Genomic DNA, 25,466 nt, shown 5'->3' on the forward strand with positions numbered 1-25,466 from the left:
CCTCAAAAAGCGCCCAGGGCAGCTCCCAGCCCTGGGAAAGCGGCTGGAGGGAGGCGAGGAATGATCCCAGGCCGGGAGTGTCCGCGCTGCCCCCGGGGAGGCGGGGAGGCTGCTCGGGGTGGGCACTGCCGGGCAGGGGCTGTGCCAGCCCGGGACACGCCACAGGGACAGCGCCCACGTCAGCGGGACAGACGGACGGCAAAGGCATGTGCTGGGTCCTGGAGGGTGTGGGAGCTGCTTGGGCTTTGCCTGCCCAAGGAAGGGGTTGCTGCAGGTGCCACCCACAGCGCGCCAGCCTCTGCTCCAGGGACCCCGACATGTGCCATGTGGGTGATGGGCTCCCATGTCACCTGTTCCACCCAACACACATGTGCTCAGATGGGGGCACCCTCCTTCTCCTTCTCCTTCTCCTTCTCCTTCTCCTTCTCCTTCTCCTTCTCCTTCTCCTTCTCCTTCTCCTTCTCCTTCTCCTTCTCCTTCTCCTTCTCCTCCTCCTCCTTCTCCTTCTCCTTCTCCTCCCCTCCAGCTCTGGGATGGAAGGGGGTGTGTGGGGGTCTGCCCTGAGGATCTGGGGGAGCTGTACCCCAGCAGAGCTGTGGGGCTGGTTTCTGCTCCCAGAGTGGGGCAGGATCTGTCACTGGCCATTCCTGGCCCTGTCACCCTGGTGCCAGCAGGACCTGTGAGGAGCTCAGAGGTGCCTCAGGGGTCACATCCTTCTGGCCCCACTGTTCCATGTGCGCTGTGGGGCTCCCCAAAGGATCCCAGTGGGGTCACATCTGTCCCCTCCCTCTGAGCCTGCTCCTGCTCCCCACCCAGGGATGAGCCATCCTGGATTTTGGGCTTTGCCAAGGGAATCCTGACCCCAGTGAGTGCTGTGCTCTCAGCTGTCTGTGTCACAATGTCCATTTAGCATCCCTTCTCCTGGGAATTGGGATTTCATTTGGAGTTTGGGGTCGTGGGCTGACGCTTCCACGCATGGCTGGACAGCTCTGGCTTTGTTATTCTCAGGGACAATCAGATCCTTCCCAGTGCTGCCTACTGGGACAAACTGGTCCCTGCTGGGTGCCCAGCCTTCCCTCTATGCCCCCTGCGCCCTCTGCCCTCCTGCCTGCTGCTTGCAGACTTTCCAACCCCAGGGTTTTGCTGCAGGGATTGACAAAGTTTTTTAGGAAGTCTGAGTTTTTGTGGTTTTTTTTTTTTTTTCCTTTAAGGCCCAGGAGTCATGGGGGAAGCTGAGTTTATGCTGAGCTGGCGATTTGATGACATTTGGGGATATCCAGACAAGAAGCTTTGGGGATGGAGTCGTGCCTGGGGCCCAGGGGGCTTGGGCACCACCACAGACACAGTGCCAAAGGATTTTGGGGTGGATGAGATGGCTGTGTGGGAAGGGAAGCAGCACGAGGAGCAGGTTGCAGGAATTCAGCTCCTGGAAATAATTAATTTCAAGGCATAAAGATAACTTCCTGATTTACTTTTTTTTCCTGAACACTAATTTTTTTTAATCCTTAATTTTGATCAAAAGCCAGGCCTTTTCTTGGGAAGAGAACTCTGGAGTTTCTCATGAACACTTTCCTTTCCAATGAGACTTTTTTCATCCAAACGAGGGTTTGGGGCAGAAAATGAACCCAAAGCTGAGCCACGGTTGCGGCTCAGAGCCGGTACCAAGGCAGGAGGGTGGCACTGGGCACCAGTGGGTGCAGGAGGGTGAGCAGGCAGATTGAGCTGAATGATGAAAATCTTCCTGTTTGGAATCTTCCAGAATTGCTGCTCGGCATGGAAAAGGTGGCTTTAAAGGGGTGGGTGATAGTGTGAGTGTGTGTGTGTGGGGGCACAAGCAGGCAAGTGTGTGTGTGACACGAGTGTGTGTGTGACAAGAGTGTGTGTGACATGAGTGTGTGTGTGACGTGAATGTGTGTGTGTGTGTGATGTGTGTGTGTGACAGGAGTGTGTGTGTGACACAAGTGTGTGTGTGATGTGTGTGTGTGACAGGAGTGTGTGTGACAAGAATGTGTGTGACAGGAGTGTGTGTGTGATGTGAATGTGTGTGTGTGACATGAGTGTGTGTGACAGGAGTGTGTGTGTGATGTGAATGTGTGTGACAGGAGTGTGTGTGACAGGAGTGTGTGTGTGACACAAGTGTGTGTGTGACGTGTGTGTGACTGGAGTGTGTGTGTGAAACGAGTGTGTGTGACATGAATGTCTGTGTGTGATGTGAATGTGTGTGTGACATGTGTGTGACACAAGTGTGCATGTGATGAGTGTGACACGAGCGTGTGTGTGACAGTAGTGTGTGTGACATAAGTGTGTGTGTGTGGCCTGTGTGTGTGACATTTGTGTGTGTGTAATCTGAGTGTGCGTGACAGGAATGTGTGTGACACGACTGTGTGTGTGATGATGTGTGTGTGTGACATGAGTGTGACACAAGTGTGTGTGTGACATGAGTGTGACACAAGTGTGTGTGTGACTATGCGTGACATGAGTGTGTATGTGACATTTGTGTGTGTGACACAAGCATGTGTGATGTGTGTGTGACTGGAGTGTGTGCATGACACAAATGTGTGTGACATGAGTGTGTGTGTGACATGAGTGTGTGCGACACGAGTGAGTGTGGGACGTGTGTGTGACACAAATGTGTGTGTCATGTGAATGCGTGTGTGTGACACGACTGTGTGTGGCACAAGTGTGTGTGACACAAATGTGTGCATGATGTGAGCGTGTGTGTGACAGTAGTGTGTGTGACATGAGTGTGTGTGACACAAGTGTGTGTGTGACACAAATGTGTGTCATGTGAATGCGTGTGTGTGACACAAGTGTGTGTGACACAAATGTGTGTATGATGTGAGCGTGTGTGTGACACAAGTGTGTGTGACACGAGTATGTGTGACACGAGTGTGTGTGTGACAGTAGTGTGTGTGTGACACGAGTGTGTGTGACACAAGCGTGCATGTGATGAGTGTGACACGAGCATGTGTGTGACAGTAGTGTGTGTGACACGGGCGTGTGTGTGACAGTAGTGTGTGTGACATGAGTGTGCGTGACACAAGTGTGTGTGAAGTGAGTGTGTATGACATGAGTGTGTGTGATGTATGTGTGACAGGAGCGTGTGTGATGTGAGTGTGTGTGACACGAGTGTGTGTGTGTGACACGAGTGTGTGTGACGCGAGTGTGTGTGTGTGACACGAGTGTGTGTGACACGAGTGTGTGCCCGTGCCCCACGTGTGCCACACACGGGCGGTGCGCTGATGCTGAGCGGAGCAGACGCTCCCGCTGGAGGCAGCTCCGGTGCCCCAGGGCTGGCAGAGCAGGGAGGAGATGCCAAGGGACGGCACCAAAAATACACCGAGAGTCCTTGGTGGGCTGGGAAAGGCTCTGGCACGTCCCTGCTGTGGGGAAGGGCTCTGGGGGGCCCCAAAGCTCCTGCCAGGATGGTGTTTGTGGGGGGAGCACTGTGGGAATGCCAGAACTGGGGGTGCCACAAACTCCTGATCCATCTCCAGAGACTTGATGGGGGTCTGGAAGGGCTCTGACAGGCACTGGGGGGCAGAGGGGGGTGAGAGCCCCCAGAGTGAGGGGGGGGAGGGAGGGAGGAGGTGGCCTCAGTGCTGACCCCCACCCTGGCATGACCCCCACTCTGCCATTCCTGGGGCAGGGCTGTTGGGAGGCAGAGCCAGGAGAATGGATGTGCTGGGGAGGGGGCTGGGGCTCAGCCTGAGGACCTGGGGGCTTGCCTTGGCATCTCAGCACTGCCCGGTGATCCTGCCTCCTCTGGGTCCTCACTGCTGCAAAGCCCAGCTCTCTGTGCCTCAGTTTCCCTGGCAGGAAGGGCTGTGCCCACTGCTGCCCACCGTATCAGTATCCCCAGGGCCTTGTTCCTGGAGGTGGCAGTGGGGCTGTTCATAGCTGGGCCTTGTTCCTGAAGGTGGCATGGGGCTGTCACAGCTGGGCCTTGTTCCTGGAGGTGGCATGGGGCTGTCACAGCTGGGCCCCCCTGCTGCCCACACTGGGTCACCCTGCCCGGGCTGTCACCCCACAGGGGAGTGCTCCGTGTGCTCCTGTGGGGGTGATGGGGGTGTGCATGTGTGTGAGGGCACACGTGGGCGTCCCCCTGCCGCATCTCCTGCCACCAGTGGCTCCAGTACTGTGCTGTCAGGGGCTGGGGCTGCTGTGGGAGGGTCAGGCCCTGCTCTCGTTTGGGATCACTCATTAGTGATGAGGGAGCAGTGCGAGGGTCAGGCCAGGGCACTCAGTCCCACAGGTGCCCTTGTGTGCACATCTTCCCTTGCTCTCTCTGCCTCAGTTTCCCTTGGTGTCTTTTCCTCCCGGTGTTCCTGATGCCACTTTCTGCTGGGCAATGATCCCATGGGAGTAACGTGGTGCCACCTTTGCTGGAGCCACCAGGATCAGCGGCATGGCAGTGTGAGTCCATCACCTGTGGCTCCATGGCAAGAGGAGGCAAACGGGGACAGGGTGAATCCCGGTGTGAGCTCGTGTCCCCAGAGATGGAGGTGGAGGTCTCTGCTTTACTCTCATGTGGGACCCCTCCCATGAGGGCCAGCACCTGGAGCTGGATGCTGGTCCCTGTCTGGGACCACGGCAGCTCCTACAGCCCCTGAGCTGGGATCACTGCCCACATCTGAGCCTTTTTTGGGATGTCACATTTGGTGGCCGAGAGGAGAGAGGGCACAACAATGGGGGGTGACAACGACAGTGTGTCCCTGCTCAGACCCATCTCTGAACATGCCCAGCACGGCCCGGGGGGGGGCATGCCTGGGGGGGTGCGGTAAATTCTGCACCCCAAAGCCACCCCCGTTTAGGGCAGGACACGCACAGCTCCCCCAGCCCACCCTGCCAGGGAAGGGAGGGCACCAGGGCCCCCGGGGCTGGACGAGCGGGCCGGACCCACCCCGGACAGCGCCGGCCACGCTTTGGGCAGGGCCCCCGCCCGTTCCGCGGGGCGCTGCGGCTGTGCCGGGCGGTGCCGTGCTGTGCCGTGCCGTGCCAGGCGGTGCCGTGCCGTGCCGGGCGTTCCGCGCCCCGTGCCGTGCCGAGCCGTGCCTTGTGGCTGTGCCGAGCCGTGCCGAGCCGAGCAGTGCCGGACGTTCCGCGCTCCCAGCCGAGCTGTGCCGTGTGGCCGTGCCGTGCCGTGCCGTGCCGAGCCGAGCCGAGCCGAGCCGAGCGTTCCGCCCTGTGCCCCCCCCCGGGACCCCAGACCCGGCTCGGCCCCGGCTCCGGGCGGGGCTCGGGGGCGGCGCCGCGCGGGCGGGGGCGGCGGTGACGTCAGGCGCTGTCCGCGGTGCTGAGGGAAGATGGCGGCGCGCTAGAGCCGGGCGGCGGCCAGGGCCCCCCGCGCCCCCCGCGCCCCCGGCACCCGCACCGCCGCCATGTCGCTGCTCTGCGTCGGAGGTACCGGGGCACGGGGCGCGGGGCGCGGGGCGCGGGCCGGGCGGGGGGAGCGTCCCGCGCGGGGACGGAGCGGAGCCCGGGGCGGAGAGGGGGGAGCGCGGGCCCGGCGGGGCTGAGGGGAGCGCGGGCGGGAGGGGGCGGTGAGGCGGGGGGGCCGTGGGAACGGCTCCATTCACCAGCGCCCGGCGCGTGGATTTATGAATGAACCGGCGGGGGCGCGCGCGCGGCGCGGGCGCCGGGAGCGGGGGTGGGGGAGGGGCGGGGGTGTGGGCGCGCCCTGCCCGCACAGGGATCCCCGGAACCCCCCGGGATCCCCCCGAACGCTGGTCCTGACCCCGAACTCCCGCCGCCCCATGGGGCTCCCCCCGGGACCCTCCCGGGCTCCCCTCCCGCTGTGGGAAGGAGCTCCCCCCGGAACAACTCCCGGGTTTCCTTCATATCCTCCCAGCGCCGTGGGGCGAGAGCTGCCCCCATAACTTCCCACTGCCGGGGAGGGAGGGGGCTCCCCTATAAACCCCCCGGGCTCCCTCCGTCGTCCTCCCCCGCCGTGGGGAGGGGGCTCCCCCCTCGCCGCCCACCCCATCCTATCCAGCTTGCCGCCCCCTTGGAGCCTCCTTTTTACCATCCTGCTCCCTTCGCGTCCCTTCCCACACCCCCCTCAAGCGCAGACCTCACCGTGCTCGTACACCCCCCCACCATCGCATCTCTCCCCATATACCCCATACCCAGCCCCCCCAGGACCCCACCCCTCCCGCCTATCCTCAGGCACCCCCATCCTGCAGATGCAGCCCTCTGCATTCCCAACCACCCCCTCATCAAAAATAACCCATCTGTGCCCCCAACACCCCACATCCATCCCCACCCGCCCTAATTACACCCTGAAGCACCCCCAACCCCTAAAATTCCTCCACTACCAAAATCATCTACCCCCATCTATGTATCTCTACATTCTCTCAATCCCCCCAAAATCATCCTGACCCATCTATGTATCTCTCCATTCTCACTCCCCCAAACAGACCCTATGCACCCCAAATCCCACACTGTGGGGATTGAACCCCTAAATACCCCTCTCAGATTGCAGCCCGAGCCCCAGCCCCACCTCTTGCAGCCCCCTGTGCCCCTGCAGGTGTTGCCCAGCCTGGCATGGGGATGCTGGTGGGGGTCAGGGCAGCTGGGGGGGTCAGGGTGGGAGCCTGGGGGTCTGGTGCTGTGTGCCCAGTTAGGGGAGCTGGTGCTGGTCTCCCATACTGGGATGTACTGGGGGACTGCACAGGCAGGGGATCCCTGCACCCAGCACACTGAGCCCTGCCCACCCCAGTGCCCAAATGAGTCCTGCAGGCTTGGCCTCAGCCTCGCTGCTCAGTCTGGACTGAATGCTCAATGAGGGGGGACAGAAGTCGGGAGGGGTCCCTTTACCCCCTTCTCAAGGCCCTGTGACATCCTGGTGGGGACGGGGTAGCACTTGTGTGTCTTGGGGTCAGAGGAGGGAGGTGGCAGAGTGACAGATGGGACAAGGTGGGCCATAGAGTGTCTGGATTCCTGGATTCCCTCACCCCAGGTGAAATCTGGAGGAAATGGGGCTCTCCCGGTGCTGCCTGAGTTCATCAGGATGGAGGCTGGGCCCCTTCCACCCCCTGACGTGTCCTTGTCCTTGAGGTGCTGTCACAGCCCCCTCTCTGGTGGCAGTGCCACCGCTGGCGTGCCCCTGTGTGCCCCCCCGCCAGCCCCAGATTTCAGGGACTCTCCTGTGGCAGGGGAAGTGCCTCTTTACTGCCACTTAAAGGACTGTCACATGCGGTGACACCCTCGCTGGCGCTGGGGGTGGCTGCTCAGAACAGCTCCGAGTGGGCTGGGGCTTCCCCCAGTGCCCGTCACCACTCGCTGCTCACGCTCCCCGGGCTATTCTGGGGGTCCCGGGGGCGGGGGTGCCACCCCAGAGCTCCCCCCGGCTTTCCCTGCCCCTCCTGGGGGATTCGTGCCGGGGGTGTCCCTGTGTGACAGGACTGGAGTGACCCGGCAGTGTGGGGTGACTGGGGACAGGAGGGGGTGTCTGGAGGGGCGGGAGGCAGACGGACAGATGGACAGGCGGGCGGACGGGCAGCTGGAGAGGCAGATGGAGAGACGGAGGGACAGATGGATGAAGGGGATGGGAGACGTGATCACGGAGGCTGAGGGGTGGGTGGGTGGAGGGACAGAGGGACAGGAAGGACAGAGGGGTGGATGGAAGGACAGACGGGTGGGTGGATGGATGGAAGGATGGATGGAGGGGTGCATGGAGGGTTGGACAGAGGGCTGGGTGATGGACAGACAGATGTATGGGGGATAGACATGGGGATGGGTGTGTGGAGAGACCGGTGAGTGGATGGAGAGTGGGGTGGACAGGCAGAGGCATGGGTGGGTGAGCAGAGAGGGGAGGGGACAGAGAGACAGGAAAATGGACAGACAGAGGGATGGACACACAGGAGATGGACTAATGGTGGGAGTGGGTGGACAGACATGCAAATGGATGGACAGGCAGAAGGATGGGTGAGTGGAGAGACAGGAAAATGGACAGAGGGGTGGGTGGATGGACAGAAGGATGGGTGAGTGGAGAGACAGGAAGGACAGAGGCGTGGGAGGATGGATAGAGGGGTGGGAGGATGGATGGACAGCAAGATGGATGGCAGATGGGTGGGTGGATGGCTGGAGCATGGAGGGGTGGGTGGAGACACTGGTAAATGGACAGGAGCAGGATGGATGTACAGAGGAATGTGTGGACAGGCAGAGGGAAGGACAGACAGGCCTGTTGGGGCATGCCAACAGCCCAGCCCAGTTTGGTGCCAATCCCAGTCCAATCTCTGCCAGCTGCCTCCTGCCTCAATTTCCCCAAGTGTTCAACACCCCCTGAGAGGGGGGAGATCACCCCAGCCTGGGGAGACCCCAGCTTGCTGATGTCACATGAGTGTCACACTGTCCTCGGCTCCTTGCCTGGGGACTCAGGTTGAATCTAGCCCCAGGGTGGCACCCCAGGTCTCGCCACCCCTGTGCTAGCTTTGGGGACCCTCTGATGGGTGGGAGGGCAGCACATCCTGCAGATGGTGACAGCAGGACTTCTCCCTGGCAGGAGATGACAGCCAGGAAAGCCACGTGTTCCCTGGGTAATTGTTTGTTCCTGTCAGCTCGGGTATTTTTGGAGCTTTTCCTTCCTCTGCTCTCCCGTTCCTTTTTGGAAGCAGCAGCTGGTAAAGAATAGTGGGTGCCCCTGGGCCCGGGGGAAGGGGGATCCCTGTCAGCCACAGGCAGGTTCTGGCTCCAAATTCTCTGTTAGAATAGAATAATATCAATTTATAATATGTAAAATAGAATGTATAAATACACTCTATTTCATTTACATAATCATTACACACAGTGGTGCCAGCCATCCCCAGCCAGCCCCCAGGCTCCCAGCCTGGTGTCACTCGAGGATCTTTGGGATCCCGGAGCTTTGTGCCAACCCCCCAAGTGTGAATTCCCCATCTCTGTGGTTCCCTGGGAACATGGCTGCCAGTGGCGTCTCTGCTGACCTTCCTTGGGGCACAAAGCCACCCAGCGTGTCACCCTTTCGGTGGCACAGGGCAGATTTACAGGCTCCCCAGTAGTTTCCGAGGTGCTGCTTTCCCTTGCCTCAGTTTCCCCGAGGTTTCTGGTGCCTGCTGCCAGCCCAGCCAGGCACGTGGCGCTGGCGGCAGCCCCGCGTCCCCTCCGGCGCTGGTGGCGGCTGATAAGCGGTGGCGAGTGGCACGTCTCCGAAATCAAATTACCTTTGATGTCGCCAGGGCTATTTTCATCCCTGCTCGGTCACGTTGGTCCTGCACCCGCTGGCACCCGCGTCACTTCGGCGTTCTCCGGGTGCTGTGTCATTCCCTCCCCGCCCGCTCCCCTCCCCACAGCCCCGAGGACACCCCCGGGCACTGGCGGCGTCGGGACCGGCTGTGCCCGGCCCCCTGTGCCCCCCCAGTGCAGCCACAGGCCGGGGACCGACCCCACCCAACGGGATAAAGCTGGGGGTGTCAGCCAGAACTGGGGGGGTTCCCGTGGATCAGATCAGATCCCGTGGAGCAGGATCGGAGGGCTCCCTGCACCCCCAATGGGCACGATGGGAACCAGCCCCACAGTGCCCCCACGGGGGGCACAGGGCTGGGGTGCAGTGTAGGGGATGTTTTGGGGTTGTATAGGGTTTGGGGCGGCATCTCCTCCACCCCTGGGGCTGTGTTGGCTCAGGGAGGGTTACAAGCACCGACTCACCCGGTTTTCTTCGGGAAATGTGGGTCAGTGGTTTGGGAGAGCCTTAATTAACCCTGGTCCTGCTGGGCTGGTGCCACCCAGATGGGACTTGAGTGGGGAACAGTGTGCCCCAGACCACAGGTTTTCCTCTGGATATGGATGGTAACATCATCTGTTTCTCCAAATAAACTCCAAATCTAAAGTGTGGCGTGGGGTGAGAGGGGTAACATCCCCTCAGCAGAGGAAGGCTGGTCCTTTGGGGTTGCAAGCTGTCCCAGAGGAGCAGGTTTTCTAGGGGAGCATTTTCTCCCCTCTGGTGCCCACCTCCATCTCATATCTGATCCCTCACCCTCACTTGGCATGGGGGATCCCAGCACTTTTCCCACCTGGCAGCTGGAGAGGTGTGGGGATCAACCAGGACTGGGGTCCTCCCACCTCCTGACACCCTGGTGGGGATCCCCAGCCTTTCCCCAGGGTCTCAGCCTGATTTTCTTCCCTCCCTTTGTCCCCACAGTTAAAAAGGCCAAGTATGATGGGCCCCAAGGTAAGTGAGACCCCACCTGAGGGGAGAGGGTGGGGGGCTCTTGGGCTGATTGGGTGTGGCAGGATCAGAGGAGGGGCTGGGGAAGGGGGTTGAGGGTCCCTTAGCTCTGGAGGCATCAGTTGGCGATTGGGGGCACACACACTCACAAATGGGGGTGCCCTAGATGGAGCGGGGGGCTCACATCCTACCAGCCCTGGCTGGGATCCCTCCTGGGACTGGGGTGCTGAGGGAAGTGTGTGTGGGGGTGGCAGGGGGCAGTGTCGGGGAGGGGGGACACACTGGGGGTCACTTCACCCTCTGCTTGTTCCCACAGAGAAGTTTAACACCTACGTGACCCTGAAGGTGCAAAATGTCAAGAGCACGACCATCGCAGTGCGGGGCAACTTGCCCTCCTGGGAGCAGGACTTCATGTTGTGAGTGTCCAGGGGTGTGCAGGGGTGTGCAGGACTCCATGTTGTGAGTGTCCATGGGTGTCCAGGGCTGTGCAGGACTCCATGTTGTGAGTGTCCGTGGGTGTGCAGGACTCCATGTTGTGTCCAGGGGTGTCCAGGGGTGTGCAGGACTCCATGTTGTGAGTGTCCATGGGTGTCCATGGGTGTGCAGGACTCCATGTTGTGAGTGTCCAGGGGTCCCCCGAGCTCCCCCATCCCTGCTGCTCCCCCTTGCCCCCATAAACAACACGGGGAGTCCCCCACTGCCCTGAGCCCAGATCTGAGGGGCTCACCTGAGTCCTGGCAGTCCCTGAGAGGATAGGTAGAAGCTGGGGTGGTCCGAGGAGGCTGCAGAGACCTGAGGGGGGTTCACTTCATGGGGGTGACCTGATCCCTTTCCTGTCCCCAGTGAGATCAATCGGCTGGACTTGGGCCTGACTGTGGAGGTGTGGAACAAGGGGCTCATCTGGGACACCATGGTAGGCACGGTGTGGATCCCCCTCCGGACCATCAGGCAGTCCAATGAGGTAGGAGGCAGGCACAGGCTCAGCCCCAAGGGACATGTGCCACCCCCAGCTGTCCTTTGGGCCAGGCAGAGCCTTCCCCATCCTGCCTGGGGCCACACCCTGTGTGCTGGGGTTGTGGGGAAACAAAAGGAGGGTCTGGGAGCTCTCCTCATCCCTTTTCCTCCTGACAGGAGGGCCCTGGGGAATGGCTCACACTCGACTCCCAGGTCATCATGACTGACAACGAGATTTCGGGCACCAAGGATCCGACCTTCCACCGCATCCTCCTGGACACGCGCTTTGAGCTGCCACTGGGTGGGTGCCCATCCCCATCCCCATCCCCAGGCTGTCCTTCCTTGCCCTCAGCCCCAGGGCTGCTCATGAGCTTTGGAGCTCAGGCTGAGGGTCTGATCCTCAGCCCCAAAAGCCTGAGGGCTGTTTTGGGGGGTGTGTGCACTAACTGGGGTCTTTGCCCTCACAGATATCCCTGAGGAGGAGGCCAGGTACTGGGCCAAGAAACTGGAGCAGCTCAACGCCATGCGGGACCAGGATGATGTGAGTGCTGCCAGGCCTGAGGTGAGGGGGCAGGGGCAGTGCTGCCAGCAGGAGCCCTCACCAGCCCCTCTCTCCCCAGTATGCCTTCCAGGAGGAGCAGGAAAAGCCTCTGCCTGTGCATGGCTCACAGTGCTGTAAGTGCTGCCCTGTCCCTGTCCCACTGGGGGACACCCACACCCTCCTTTCCCACAACAAGGAATTTTAAGGGGGTGGGCTCCACATCTGCTTTGGGCATTGGATCCCAACCCAAGTGGGGTTCAACTTCACCCCATACCCAGTTCCCATCCCCACTCCTGTTGTCCTTCCTGTGTTTGCCAGTGTTTCTCTGCTGTCTCCCAGCTCCACAGTGGTTGAGCCTTCCTGTGTGTGGAGGGGAGCAATAGGAGCAATGGGGCTGATGAGAGCAGTTCCACTGGGGCAAGGGACAGCAGGCTGGTGTTGGGGGCTGCTGGATGGGGGCCCTGCAGAGGCATTTGGGGTGCCAGCTCAGTTTGTCCCAACACATGCCTCAGTTCCCCTTCTATAACCACCCCAGGGGCATGCATGGTTCAGTGCCCCTGTGCCCAGCCCCAGGCCCCGTCCCCTGTCAGTGCCACCATGCCTGGCCATAGCATTGTTCCCAGCCTGGGTCAGTGGCACCATGCCCACACAGGCACTGTCTCCAGTCCAGCTTGGTGTCGTCATGTTCAGTGCCCCATCCTGGATGCCGTCCCCAGGGCAGTGTCCCCCGCCCAGTGTGCCCTCTGGGGCAATGCTGGTTCCTCCCAACCAGCTGCCTCCATCTTTATTGTCTCTGCCCCTTTCTTTGTAGGCAACTGGAATTATTTTGGCTGGGGAGAACAGCAGAGTAAGTATCCTGCCCACTCCTCTCTTCCCAGCCTGGGGGTCCTCAGCACATCCCTCTTTGCCTGCCCCAGGGCTCAGAGGACCTGGAGCTTGGGTCTAGCCTGTGGCCTTGTGCCACGACTCTGTACTGGGTGAGGACAGTGTCACCAAGTGCCCTGTCCTGGGCAGGGCTGTCCCCATGGGCTGGTGGGGACATGGCACCATGGGGCTCTGTGCCATTGGGGGTCCCAGTGGCAATGAGCAGCTCGGGCTTTGCCTCTGTGGTGGAACATTGGTGGGGCAGAGGGAGGGTTGCTGACCCCATCCTCTTCCCCCTTCTGTATGTCCCAAATTCCCCCTCCACCTTCCCCTCATCCCCCCAAACCCCTCCTGTGCTGATAACATGTCAGCTCGCCCCTCATCCTGCTCTGGGCCCACCTCCCCAGCATGGTGGGGACACAGTGGTGGTGGCACTGAAGGCTCTGTGCAGGGTTGGGGACAGGTCTGGGCCATCCCCTGCCCTGCTCACTGTGGCCCCCTGCAGACGATGACCCCGACAGTACCGTGGATGACCGGGACAGTGACTACCGCAGCGAGACCAGCAACAGCATCCCCCCACCCTACTACACCACGTCCCAGCCCAACGCCTCCGTGCACCAGTACCCCATGAGGCACCAGCAGCAGAGCTCCCGCGACTCCTACACCGACTCCATGCAGAGCTACGAGATGGACTACTCGGACCAGGCTCCCATCAGGTACAGTGGCCACAGCCAGCTCACCCTGGGACCGGCTCTCTCAACCTCCCCCGCAGGTGACAGAGGCCAGCGGGTCCCCAGGGGGACGCGAGGGATGGCGCTCCCAGTGACAGAGGGAAGGATGAGGTGAGGAAGAGCGGGGTGGTGCTGGCCCCATCCAAGCCTTTCCTTCTCACTGGGAAGTTTTCAAACTCTTTTGGGTCACTGCCCTCCTCTGTCCTCACTGGCCTTGGGGCTCCCCACCCCTGGCTGTCCCTGCTGGGAGCTGGGCAGTGCAACATGAGGTGGCTGGGAACACAGACTCTGGTGGCAGAGCCCAGCCCGAAGTGCCAGCCCCTCCAGGTGGACAGAGCCTCCCTGCCAGCGTCCCCACGGCAGCAGGGGGTGGCGGGTGGCGGTGGGAGCTCGCTGACCATGTTCCTCTCCTCCCCTGGCAGACGCTACGGTAGCGTAGACTCTGCCGCAATCGGGCGCAGCGACGCTGAGTCCGGTTCTGAGTCGAGCAGGCGGACCAGCCGCCAGCCTTCCCTTGAGAGCAGGCGGTCCCTAGAGCTGTCGGATAGGTGGGTCCCTCCCTGTGCGTGTGCCGTGTGCCGTCGCAGAGTGCTGTGCTCGGTCCTTGCAGCCATGGTGAGGCCAACACCAGTCCTGGCAAGGGCGGCCTTGTGCCACCCTCCCCGTCCCGAATCAGCCTCCTGCAGGGACAGCTTTGGGGTGCTCCAGGTGTCCCCCCAGCCCCTCTTGCTGCTGCACCCCAGTTCATGGGGTGACATCCCGGCGTCCTGGTCCCGCTTGCTGGCACTGGGGCTGTCTGGCAGCGCTGCTGCCTGTTCCCTTGTTGTGTCAGCGGGTGTGGGACTGGGCCCTTGGGGACTCAAATGCCGCTCCCTGTTCCTGGTCACCTGCCAGGGTGTGCCTGTCTGGGAAAAAGCTTCATGCAGTGATTTGGGATCCTGCCATGTGCCAAGAGCCCCTCTCCCAGCTCTGGCCAGGATCAGGATGGGGAGGTGTGGGGTTTCCAGGTGTGAGCTGTGTCTCCTGCATCCCTGTGCCCCAAGTGCTCCTTCCCAAGGTACCTGGATGATGCCAGTACCCCTCCCAGCTGGGACCAGCCTGAGCCATCCCCCAGCACTCTCTTCCCTGCGGTGTCCCCTGGCTTCCCCAGCCTGGCTCAGCCACTCTGGGCCCTGCCCAGCCCAGCCCCTCCCCTTTGTCCCCTCACACACCCCCTGAGCCCTGGCTGCCAGTGCTGGAGACGTGGTGTCGGCCTCTTCCTCGGCATGTCCCTGTCCTGTCTGCATGTCTGCTTCTGTCAGCCTGTCCCCACGGAGCCACGGGGCTGCCCTGTCCCTGGCAGCCTCCCGGGCCCCTGTGGGCCTCCCAGTGCAGGCAGCTGTGAGAGGAGGGGGCTGGGGGGGCAGATGGGGTGGGGGAAGGAGTCTGGCCTGGCAGCAAGGGCAGAGAGGGCCCCCCAGGCAGGGATGGTGTCAAGGCGAGTGAGGGGGTTGAGGGGGTGTCCTGGGGTGGGGGTGCCTGGGAGCGCTGTGCAGAGCACGGGTGACAGATCTGTGTGTCAGGGGCAGGACAGGGTGTCTGGCAGCAGCAGGAGGCAGGATCTGGCACCCCTGGCTGGGGTGAGCCCAGGAGACAGACACTGTGAGCCCATCCCCACTGTCAGCCCAGACACGGGCAGGGGGCTCAGAGTGCCCCTCCTGGGGGGCTGGTTCAGCCCATGGAGTCTCCTGGTTCTGTGCCTTTGGCTCCCCATGGGAGCTGCACATCCTCCCGCCCCTGGGGCAGGGCCTGGGGCTCTGCCTGGGTGCCACGGACCCACGGGAGCCCTGTCCTTGTGTCCCCTCGGCCCCCAGCCCCACAGGCAGCAGCCGCTACGCCTCGTCGGCCGAGCTGAGCCAGGGCAGCTCCCAGCTGAGCGAGGACTTCGAGAACGAGAGCCTGCGGGACTCGGAGCTGGACGAGAGGGACGGCGACTCCTACCACTCCTGCCACAGCTCCGTCAGCTACCGCAAGGACTCCCCCCGCTGGGAGGAGGAGGATGATGATGATCTCTACCTGGAGGAGGAGGAGGAAGAGTTCATTGAGGACTACAGTGAGACTGAGGAAGGCTACCCCAAGGAAGAAGAGTTGGAAGAGGAGGAGGAGGAGGAGCTGCGGGAGCAGGACACCTATGAACCCCCTGAGCATGAAATGTACCCACCACCACAGAAACCCCTGCCACAGCAGCCACAGCAGCAGCAGCAGCAGCAGCAACAGGTCCTGCAGCAGCAGCAACAGCAGCAGCAACAGCAACAGCAGCAGCAAGCCCAGCTGGTCCCACAGCAGAAGCCTCAGCAGCAGGAAAGGAAGGAGGAGAGGAAAGAGGAGAGGAAAGAGGAAAGGAAGGAGGAGAAGGACACCTCTGCTCCCCAGGAAGCCCCTGAGGCCCTCCAGGCCCAGCGGGCAGAGGAGGAAGTTCCCCTGCAAGAGGCAGCCCCGGAGACTGAGCCCCCAAAACCAGCTGAGAGGTAGGAGGGGAAGCTGTGGTGTCCCTGGGATGGCACTGTGCCTGCAGGCACTGAGGATGCTCTGGAGGTGGCTCAGGGATGGTGCTGGTGCTTGGCAGAGGACCAGGGCCCTTCTGCTGTGTCTGGAGCTTTTCCAGGTGCCTGAGCCACCGAGGTGGGGGAAGCCCCCCTTGTGCCACCCAGGCAAGAGCCAGCACCCCGGGCACACTGCCTGGGCCCAGCCACCCCCCGTGCTGAGCATGGCCCAAGGTGTTCAGGAACCTGCTGGGGCTGCAGGTTTATAACCTGGGACAGACATGGGGCTGGGGGAATGGAATCTTGGGCTGTGATTCCTCTCCTCTGGCAAAGGCTCTTGGCACCCTGGTGGAGCTTGGTCAGAGGAGATTTCCTTTACAGAAGTCACTCCTCTCCCTAGGCTTGGTAGAAGCTCATCCATGGCCTCCTGTGCTGTACAAGTGAATTAATTGGTGGTCAGGTTCCTGTTGCAGCATGTGAATAATTCATGTCTTGGGGACAGATTATTCAAATATCATTATTGATCATTTCCATTTTCAGTGAGTGTCACTGCTCTGTGCAGAGGTGAACTGCTGTGATGGGCTTTTTCAGCCTTTTATTTAGTTTAAATTACACACCAGGAATGGAGAACTTCAAATTTAAACCAATGTGTAATGAGCTGTTTTTAAAAAACCTGGATATTTAGTCCCAAGACCTAGCAGGAACCTGAGGGCTAAATATCCAGGTTTTTCCTGCAGTACCCACTGGGCAGGGGACTTAGGGGTCCTGTGCTAGGATTTGGGCACTGTGGATTAGTGCTGGGGACCATGGATTGTGCTGAGAACCCCAGATTGTGTTGGGACCCCCAGATTAGTGCTGAGGGCCTCAAATTAGCACTGATGACCCCAAATTAGCGTTTGGGACCCCAGAGTAGCACTGGGGACTGTGGATTACTGCTGGGAACCACAGGTTAATGTTGAGGATCCCAGGTTTGCTCTGAGGATCCCAGGTTAGCACAGACAGAGCCCCCTGGTTCATCTCCTGAGTGCCCCATGGCCTCTTCCCAGAGCAGTTCTGGGTTCCTCCCTCCCTGTTTCATCACACCAGGACACTGGTATGTTTGGAGGATTTCTTTGCTTTTCCTCTGTGTCTTGATTTTGTAGGAGAGGAGAACAAACCCCCCAACACCCAGCATGTCCAGGCAGACACTTTTCCCTGGGCTTGGAACCACGGGGTGTTGGGTGCTCTTTACCCAGGGAAGTGGCCAGAGGACATTGAGCTGGGGAGATGGGGACAAAGGATGTTTAATTCACATGCTGGTGTCACCAGCTGTCCCCTCTGTGTCACCTGGGTAGCCAGGGCAGGGTGTCCTGAGGGTGGGGAAGCTTCTGGCTTCTCCCCAGTGCTCTGCCCTGATTGTGGCTGCCCTTTGCAGCAGGACCTGCTGCCTTTTCAGTCCTTCCTGCTTCCAAGGGGCAGTTTTGCCATGGCCACACTGTCTCAAGGCACATCAGGATCCCCAATTGCAGCCTCAGACCTGCTGGGGCTGTGGGGGCTGCTCCCCCCTGCCTGGTGCTGTGCTGGGAGGTGACAGGGGATGTGTGTGCTTGCAGGGAGCCGGCAGAGGAGGAGGTGCAGGACCCCAAAGCACGAGCCAAAGCCAACTGGCTGAGAGCCTTCAACAAGGTCTGCATGCAGCTGCAGGAGGTGAGGACCCCTGGCCAGTGCCACGGCTCAGGGCTGGGGGCACAGCCCCTTTCCACACCTGGGCAGCTCCCACTCCCAGGGACATCCACAGACTCGGTGGTGCCAACAGGGGTGCCCAGAACCCCACTGGCACCAAGTGGGAGGCCCCAGAGGGGCCGGGAGTGCTGAGGATCCCCCGTGTGTGCTGCATGCGTGCGCTGTGCGAGCCCCCCGCCCTCTCCCCTCTGTTGAGTTGACAATATTTTGTTTTGTTTTTAGACTCCATCCTCCATCTTTTCTTTTTGTTTTGGCTCTGGATTCGCTCCCTGGGGTCTCGGTCCCCCTCCCCACCGCTTCTCTTTTCAGTTGTCCACCACCATGGCCCTTGCACCCGCGTCTCCCCTCCCTGCAGGGAAGGGGTGTAGCCTGCCTGCAGGTAAGCATGTGCACCTGGCACCTCCCAGCCCTGTGTGTGCCTTCCCTCTGTGTGTGTGTGTGTGTGTGTGTGCTCAGGGATTGCCCATGAAGGAGGGGTAATGGTGTCTCTCTGCCCTTCTCCTCCAAAATAATCCTCTGTCTGCAGGGGTAGCTGGCACTGCTGGATGATCCCTGCACACACACCTTCTTCCATGTGCTCTGGCTTTTCCCTGCTCTCCTTTCCAACTGCTGTGGGTCCCTGAGGACCTGCTGAGCTTTTGTGTTGTTTCTTCACTCCCCCAAGCCCTGAATTTTCACACAGTGTAGCCATGCCCCTGCTTTGCCAACCTCGTCCCCTTTGCTGAAGCCCACCCACTTGCTCACCCGGCTCAGCCTCCTGAAGAGATTTATTCCCAGTGCTGGGAAGAGCCCCCTTGGTTTTGGAGCACACTTTTCTCTGCCCACCCTGCTCATTCTGTGAGCATTCACTGCCCTGGGGGGCTGTCCCCACGCTGGTGGCTCTTGCTGTGCCCTCACACTGTCCCTTGTTTTCCAGGCCCGTGGGGAAGGTGATGGAGAAAAATCCCTGTGGTTCAAAGGCGGGTGAGTACAAGGGGAAGCTGGGTACACTCTGTCCCCTGGGATCTCAGCCCTCCTCCTCATTAGGATGGGATTAATGAGCTTGTGTGGGGAAGGGTTGCCAGGCTGTGGGCATTCAGGGAGGCCAGTCTTTTGGAGCTGGATTTTGGGGCTGGTCAGTGCTTTTGGAGCAGCCAGCAGACAGGACATTGCTCTGTGACCCCAAGAGCTGCTGCTGAGGGGGAGAGCGAGGAGGTGAGTGGAGATGGGGATGAGGAGGGGTGGCAACTCCTGCTTCCCCCATGGAGTGGTGTCATGGGGAATCCAGAGCCTCTCACCTGGACGGGCTGGAGCTCTCAGTCCTGTCTTGCCCTTGCAGACAGCCCTGCCATGGACCTGGGCAGAACCTGGTAGGTTGCCTGAGGACTCTCAGATCTCTCCAGGGGTTTCTTTCCAGCAGGGCTGTGAAGTTCCATTCCTGCCTTGGGTTCCCTTGCAGCAAAACCTGAGACTCACCTGCTCAGTGCTCCCTTTTGGGGTCCCAGCTCTCCAGCCTCACACTGCAAAGCCAAAGCTGACTAAGCCAAATGGGCAGTTTTTCTCCTGGCTTTCACTTCATGTTCAAGCTCCATGTGGGGAAAAATCACAGTGTTTTACCAAAATCCCTTTCCCCTTAGTTTTTAGTTCAGTGATCCCTACCCTGGCTGGGGTGGTGGTGGGGATGGGGATCCCATGGGTGGGTCCCTGGCCACACAGGGGTTGCTTTGCAGTCATATTCACCAAGTGCTAGATATTGAGAAGAAATCCTTCCCTGTGAGGGTGCTGAGGCCCTGGCACAGATTGTACAGAGCAGCTGTGGCTGCCCCATCCCTGGAAGCATCCAAGGCCAGGTTGGCAACCTGATCTAGTGGAAGGTGTCCCTGCCCTCAGCAGGGCATGGAACGAGATGGGCTTCAAGGTCCCTTCCAGCCCAAACCATGGTTCTCTCAAGTGCTGAGTGACCGTGGGGCAACAGCAGGGGGCCCCTTCGTGCCTCAGTTTCCCCTTGCCCGCTGACTCTCCTCTCTCTTGCAGGCCTGGTGGCGGGCTGATCATTATAGACAGCATGCCGGACATTCGCAAGCGAAAACCCATCCCCCTAGTTAGCGATTTGGTGAGGTTCCTCCCAAGGCACGCCCCCACAGCTGCCAGCTTTGCTCCTGCTGCCCCACCGGACTGCGCCCCGCTCCCCAGCTGCCTCTAACATGGCTTGTGTTCTCTGTTTTCTTTCCTGTGGCCTGGCTGGGCCTTCCCTGCGGCAGGGGGGCGGCTGTAAGGTTTCTGCGCTGCATTAACAGCATGCCCGACATTAAGCCTGGACGCAAATCTCTCCCTCTAGTCAGCGATCTGGTGAGCGCGGTGCGAGGGGTTAAAGAGACAGCGCCCTGGGGCTGCCGCCAGCCCCGGCCCCCAGCCCTGCCAAAGGGGGCGTCCCGCACTGCCCGGGGGGCTCCTGGCCTTCCCTGCAGTGGGGAGCTGGGCTCTCCCTACCCGAGGGTGCTTCTCTTTAACGGAGCTCTGGTCCCTACCCCAAGCATCAGCCTAAGGTTTCCCAGGGCTAAATCTGGTTTCCCAATTCTTTTACTGGTGCTGTATCCCTGGTCCCTTTGTGTCCCAGCTGCCGTGCCAAGCTGTCCCTGCAGCTTGGGCCACACTGTTGCTGGACAGACAGACAGACCCCGGTACCAGCGGAGGGCTGGCAATGGCTTTTCCAAGCTGCCCAGACCCTGTGCTCCTGTCCCCACTGTCCCATGTATGGGGCTGGAGACCCCCGATGTGTGGGCCCCCCCGTGTGGGGTCCCCTCCAGTCCCTGGGCTGTATTGCCCAGAGTCACTCTGCTGGTCTCCTCCCACTCCTGATGACAAGAGACAGCAATTTTGGAAACAAAGACACCCTGTCCCCAAGAATTAGGTGCCCTTCCCCTCCTCCCCCTCTCTTTACACCTTGTCATCTCCACTGTGTGCCCTCCCTGGGGTGCCACCCTCCTGTTCCCAACCTGTGTCCCCACATTCCCCCATCCCCTTGCTGTCCCCAACTTGGTGCCCCACCCCAGCCCTCTTGGGCAGCTGCTGATGCTTCTGCACTGTGCTGTGTTGGTGTTTTGGGGGTGGGGGGTGATGGGGTGGGCAGTGTGGGGGGTTTGGGGGTTCTGCTGCCTTTCCCTGCTGGGATTTGCAGGCTGCATCCAGTGCTGTGGTTTGGGGACCCAGTGTCCCCACCACAGACTGCTCAGTGCTGGATGAGGGGGTGCTCCCCCAACTCCCACTGGTTCTGGCAGGGAAGGGGCTCTCCTGGGAAGGGTTTGCACTAATGGCTTCTTGTTCCCCCCTTGCTGGCCCTGGCTGCCCACAGGCCATGGTAAGTGCCCCCTACCCCATCTCCCCAGGGGTCTCAGACATGTGGGGAGAGGCTCTGCCCCACTGGAGCTGAACTGGGAATGTCACAGGCTGCTGAACTGGGAATGTCACAGGCTGCTGCCCTGGTTCCAGTCCCATTGTCGCACCAATGGGTGCTGGGCTGTCCCCACTGCCCCCCATGCAGCCAGGACCCTTTCCTGTCTGGGTTTGGGGTCTGTCCTGGCTGTTTCACAGCTCTGGGGCTGCAGGAGGGAGCTCTCATGGTCTGCTGGATCTGGGAACTCTCTTTCTTTCCCACAGTCCCTGGTCCAGTCCAGGAAAGCGGGAATCACATCCGCGCTGGCATCGAGCACCTTGAACAATGAGGAGCTGGTAAGTGCTGGGGTGGGCTGGGCTGGGGATGGTGGGGAGGGGGAAACTGAGCCTGGGGGGGCCGGGCCAGCAGTGGAGGGGCAGACTCTGTGCCCCACCAGCACCCTCTGGTGATTCTTGAGCATCCAGGATGCTCATGGCAGCACCTGGGGATAGAATCATGGGATCATTAGGGTTGGAAAAGACCAAAGGATCATCAAGTCTGACTGTCAGCCCAGCACCACCACCATGAAATCAATGTCCCCAAGTGCATCCTCTGCCCTGTTTCAGCGTTTCTCCTCCTCTCTCCCCTGTCCTGCACAGAAAAACCATGTTTACAAGAAGACCCTGCAAGCCTTAGTGTACCCCATCTCCTGCACAACACCCCACAACTTCGAGGTGTGGACGGCCACCACGCCCACGTACTGCTACGAGTGTGAGGGGCTGCTGTGGGGCATCGCCCGCCAGGGCATGCGCTGCGCCGAGTGCGGCGTCAAGTGCCACGAGAAGTGCCAGGACCTGCTCAACGCCGACTGCCTGCAGAGTAAGGACCTGGGGCCCACAGCCTTGTCCCTTCTCCCTTGTCCCTTCTCACCTTGCAGAGGGAGGAGGGAGCAACCCAGAGAGCTCCACTCGTGACTTGAGCATGGGAGAAGTGGTGGGCAGAGCAGACTCATCCTGGGCAGGGCGTAGATCCCTCCAGGTTTGGATTAATTCATTCATGGAATTGTAGAATTGTGGAATTGTTAAAGCTGGAAAGGACGTTTAAGATTATCAGGTGCAACCATCAGCTCAGCACCCTTGTGGTCACTGCTAAACAGTGTCCTCAAGTGCCACAGCCACATGTTTCTTGCAGACTTCCAGGGGTGACTCCACCACTGTCTGGGCAGCCTGACCCAGGGCTGGACAGCACTTTTGGGGAAGAAGTTTCCCCTGATATCCAACATAAACCTTCCCTGGTACAACTTGAGGCCATTTCCTCCTGTCCCTGTCCCCAAGCCCACCATGCCAACCTGTGAGATCTCTTGTCTCTCTCCTGGGCTCCACCAGCCCCCCAGCCCATCTCACCCATGCCTGTCCTCTCCCAGGAGCAGCAGAGAAGAGCTCCAAGCATGGGGCAGAGGACCGGACCCAGAACATCATCATGGTGCTCAAGGACCGCATGAAGATCCGGGAGCGCAACAAACCTGAGATATTTGAGCTGATCCAGGAGGTGTTTGGGGTCAACAAGACCACGCACACACAGCAGATGAAAGCAGTCAAGCAGAGTGTCCTGGATGGCACCTCCAAATGGTCAGCCAAGATCAGCATCACAGGTAGGCAGCTTGTCAGCCTTGGGGACCATGGGAATGTCCCCACTGCCCAACCCCTCATTCTGCCAGGCAGCTTCAGCCCCTGGGGGGACACAGGTGCCTGTTTCGGGGATTTTTGTGTGGCTGTGGCACTGACTTCTCTCTGTCTGTTCTCTCTGCCATGCTGTGCTGTGCTGCAGTGGTGTGTGCCCAGGGCCTGCAAGCAAAGGATAAGACAGGTTCCAGTGACCCCTATGTCACTGTCCAGGTTGGAAAGACCAAAAAAAGGACTAAAACTATCTATGGCAACCTCAACCCAGTCTGGGAGGAGAATTTCCATTTGTAAGTTCACCCCTGATCTCCCCATTCCTCTCCCTGACCACTCGTGGTTGTGCCAAGCTGTGCTGGCTCTTGCCATGTCCCAGTAGGGTGGGAGGAGCCAGCTGGGCCTCATCCTGCCCCCACTGGGGTGCTGGGGTCCCTTGGGGTTCTGTTTTGTGCCATGAGGGTGTGACTCCAGGGGCTGCCTGGGTATGGCACAGAGCTGCTGGGAGGGGATTGGTGCCCCCACATCTGCTCTCTTCCCCAGTTCCTGCTTTGTGCTAGTCCCTTTTGTTTAGGGAAGCAGTGATGGGGAGTAGCTGTAAAGGTTTCACTGCTCATGCTGGGGCCTTTGTCACCTCTCCAGCGAGTGCCACAACTCCTCTGACCGCATCAAGGTCCGTGTGTGGGACGAGGATGATGACATCAAGTCCCGCGTCAAGCAGCGCTTCAAGAGGGAATCCGACGACTTCCTGGGCCAGACCATCATCGAGGTCCGGACCCTGAGCGGGGAGATGGACGTCTGGTACAACCTTGGTGAGCAGCACAGCCTGGGACCCTGGCCCTGGGATCAGGGGTGCCACATCCTGCTCAGCCTGGGACCCTGGCCTGGGATCAGGGGGTGCCATGTCCTGCTCAGCCTGGGACCCCTGCCCTGGACTCCAAGGGGTAAATGCTGCCAGCCATAGGCTGAAGGCTATTGCAGCAGGGTCTGCTCTTAGAAATACTTAATATCAAAAGCCATCAGGATAAAGTGTTCTCCCAGAGTCATTTTCAGAACCCTCTACCCAGGAGGTTCTAGAACACCAGCCTCCTGCAGAAGGGAAACTGAGGCACAGAAAGGCCATGTCTCTAGCAGCTGGAAATGTGGCCAAATCACACCTCAGCCTGGCTGCACACCCTGCTGGCTGTCCCCTCAGCCCTGGCCCTGTGCCAGAGCACTGTGCCCCTCTTTGGGGCTGGCAGTGAGCAGGGTTGCCCCAGGGAAGCCTCACACCTTGTCCCCCTCCCTGCACCCACAGACAAGCGCACAGACAAGTCTGCAGTGTCAGGAGCCATCCGGCTGCACATCAGCGTGGAGATCAAGGGTGAAGAGAAGGTGGCTCCCTACCATGTCCAGTACACCTGCCTGCATGAGGTGAGCAGCCCAGACAGGCACAGGGGGCACAGCCCCCTCCCCAGCAGTGCCACCCTGCCACCACCTGCCCTGGGGAGCTGACAGGACCCATTTGTACCTCCAGAACCTGTTCCACTTTGTGACGGATTTGCAAAACAATGGCGTGGTGAAGATCCCCGACGCCAAGGGGGACGATGCGTGGAAGGTTTACTTTGATGAAACAGCACAGGAGATTGTGGATGAGTTTGCCATGCGCTATGGGGTGGAGTCCATCTACCAGGCCATGACGTGAGTCCTGTGCCCCCATCTCATTCAGAGGGGCTGCACACACCCCTCAGGTGGAGGGTTACTGTCCCCATCTTCCTCTCCTGCTGCCATTGGCACTCACCTCCCTGCCATGGGTGCAGACTGGCCCCAAGCCTGTGCACCCATCCTTCCCCTTCCCAACGCTCTCTGGCACAGCCTCATCTCAAGTCCTGTGTCCAGTTTGGGCACCACGAGATCAGAAGGACCCAGAGCTGTTGGAGAGTGCCCAGAGGAGGGACACGGAGCTGGGGAAGGGCTGAGGAGCAGCTGAGGGCACTTGGCTGGTTCAGCTGCAGCCCAGGAGACTGAGGGGAGGCTCCTCGGGGGCTGCAGCTCCTCCCCAGGGCAGGCACAGGGGCAGGGGCTGAGCTCTGCTCTGGCACAGGGACAGGAGCCCAGCAAGGGCTGCAGCTGTGCCAGGCCTTGGCATGGAGCTCAGGGCAAGGTTCTGCCCCCCGAGGCTGCTGGGCACTGCCCAGGCTGCCCAGGCAATGGTGCCAAGGCTGCCAGAGCTGCAGGAGCTCCCAGGGCTGCTCAGGGTGGGGGTGTTGGGGTGGCTGTGCAGGGACAGGGGGTGCACTGATGATCCCTGAGGGTCCCTTCCAATTTGGGATGCTCTGGGATTCAATGACTTATGCATCACAAACCCTGCATCCCCTCCCATGACCACCTCTCTCCATAGGCATTTTGCCTGCCTCTCCTCCAAGTACATGTGCCCCGGGGTGCCGGCGGTGATGAGCACCCTGCTGGCCAACATCAACGCCTACTACGCTCACACCACGTCCTCCAGCAATGCCAATGCCTCCGACCGATTCGCAGCCTCCAATTTCGGTGTAAGTCCCATGGTAAGTAAACGCTCTTTTCTTCTTCTCTCCTTTTTCTGGGAGGGGGTGGGGGGCTCAGGAAGCAAAACGAGCTGTGCAAAACACCCCTCTCTAAACTGCAGCCAAGCAGCAGTGGGGTCAGCCCCTGCTTGCCCCAAAAGTCATCCCACTCCTGTACTTCAGGAAGGAAAAGAGCCACCACCTTCCCAGGAGAAGGGCTAATTTGCTCCCCTATTTATTATGGGAGCCTGAGCAAACTGGGTGGCAGCTTGCCAAGAGGAGGGGGCACCTTGGTGGCAAGATCAGAAGCATGTGGCCATGACCCACCCTTGCACTTCCTGGGGGGTCTTGCACAGCCTCGTGTGCTTTGGGGGTCCCCAGCCCGCTGCAAACTCAGCC

At 60.4% G+C, this 25,466-nt stretch overlaps 1 protein-coding gene across 1 annotated transcript in view; it reads left to right on the forward strand.

Annotated features, from left to right (window-relative positions):
* The first annotated feature begins 5,311 nt into the window (after positions 1-5,311).
* The window catches only part of UNC13A (unc-13 homolog A), a 36,318-nt gene continuing 16,163 nt past the window's right edge, over positions 5,312-25,466 (forward strand). The window contains exons 1-23 of the mRNA XM_054290944.1: positions 5,312-5,403; positions 10,160-10,189; positions 10,503-10,602; positions 11,030-11,147; positions 11,318-11,441; positions 11,608-11,681; positions 11,761-11,815; positions 12,493-12,528; positions 13,051-13,261; positions 13,699-13,824; positions 15,130-15,783; positions 17,391-17,484; positions 18,437-18,483; positions 19,761-19,848; positions 20,852-20,857; positions 21,157-21,228; positions 21,532-21,751; positions 22,296-22,523; positions 22,700-22,841; positions 23,188-23,357; positions 23,843-23,958; positions 24,062-24,225; positions 24,926-25,088. Coding sequence (XP_054146919.1) covers positions 5,382-5,403; positions 10,160-10,189; positions 10,503-10,602; positions 11,030-11,147; positions 11,318-11,441; positions 11,608-11,681; positions 11,761-11,815; positions 12,493-12,528; positions 13,051-13,261; positions 13,699-13,824; positions 15,130-15,783; positions 17,391-17,484; positions 18,437-18,483; positions 19,761-19,848; positions 20,852-20,857; positions 21,157-21,228; positions 21,532-21,751; positions 22,296-22,523; positions 22,700-22,841; positions 23,188-23,357; positions 23,843-23,958; positions 24,062-24,225; positions 24,926-25,088 — 3,060 coding nt within the window. The 5' untranslated portion in view covers positions 5,312-5,381. The remainder of the gene's footprint in view (positions 5,404-10,159; positions 10,190-10,502; positions 10,603-11,029; positions 11,148-11,317; positions 11,442-11,607; positions 11,682-11,760; positions 11,816-12,492; positions 12,529-13,050; positions 13,262-13,698; positions 13,825-15,129; positions 15,784-17,390; positions 17,485-18,436; positions 18,484-19,760; positions 19,849-20,851; positions 20,858-21,156; positions 21,229-21,531; positions 21,752-22,295; positions 22,524-22,699; positions 22,842-23,187; positions 23,358-23,842; positions 23,959-24,061; positions 24,226-24,925; positions 25,089-25,466) is intronic.

Source organism: Melozone crissalis, unplaced genomic scaffold, assembly GCF_028551555.1.
Source record: "Melozone crissalis strain CALT ecotype California unplaced genomic scaffold, PUWL_Pcris_2 ptg000088l_1, whole genome shotgun sequence".
Classification (NCBI taxonomy): domain Eukaryota; kingdom Metazoa; phylum Chordata; class Aves; order Passeriformes; family Passerellidae; genus Melozone; species Melozone crissalis.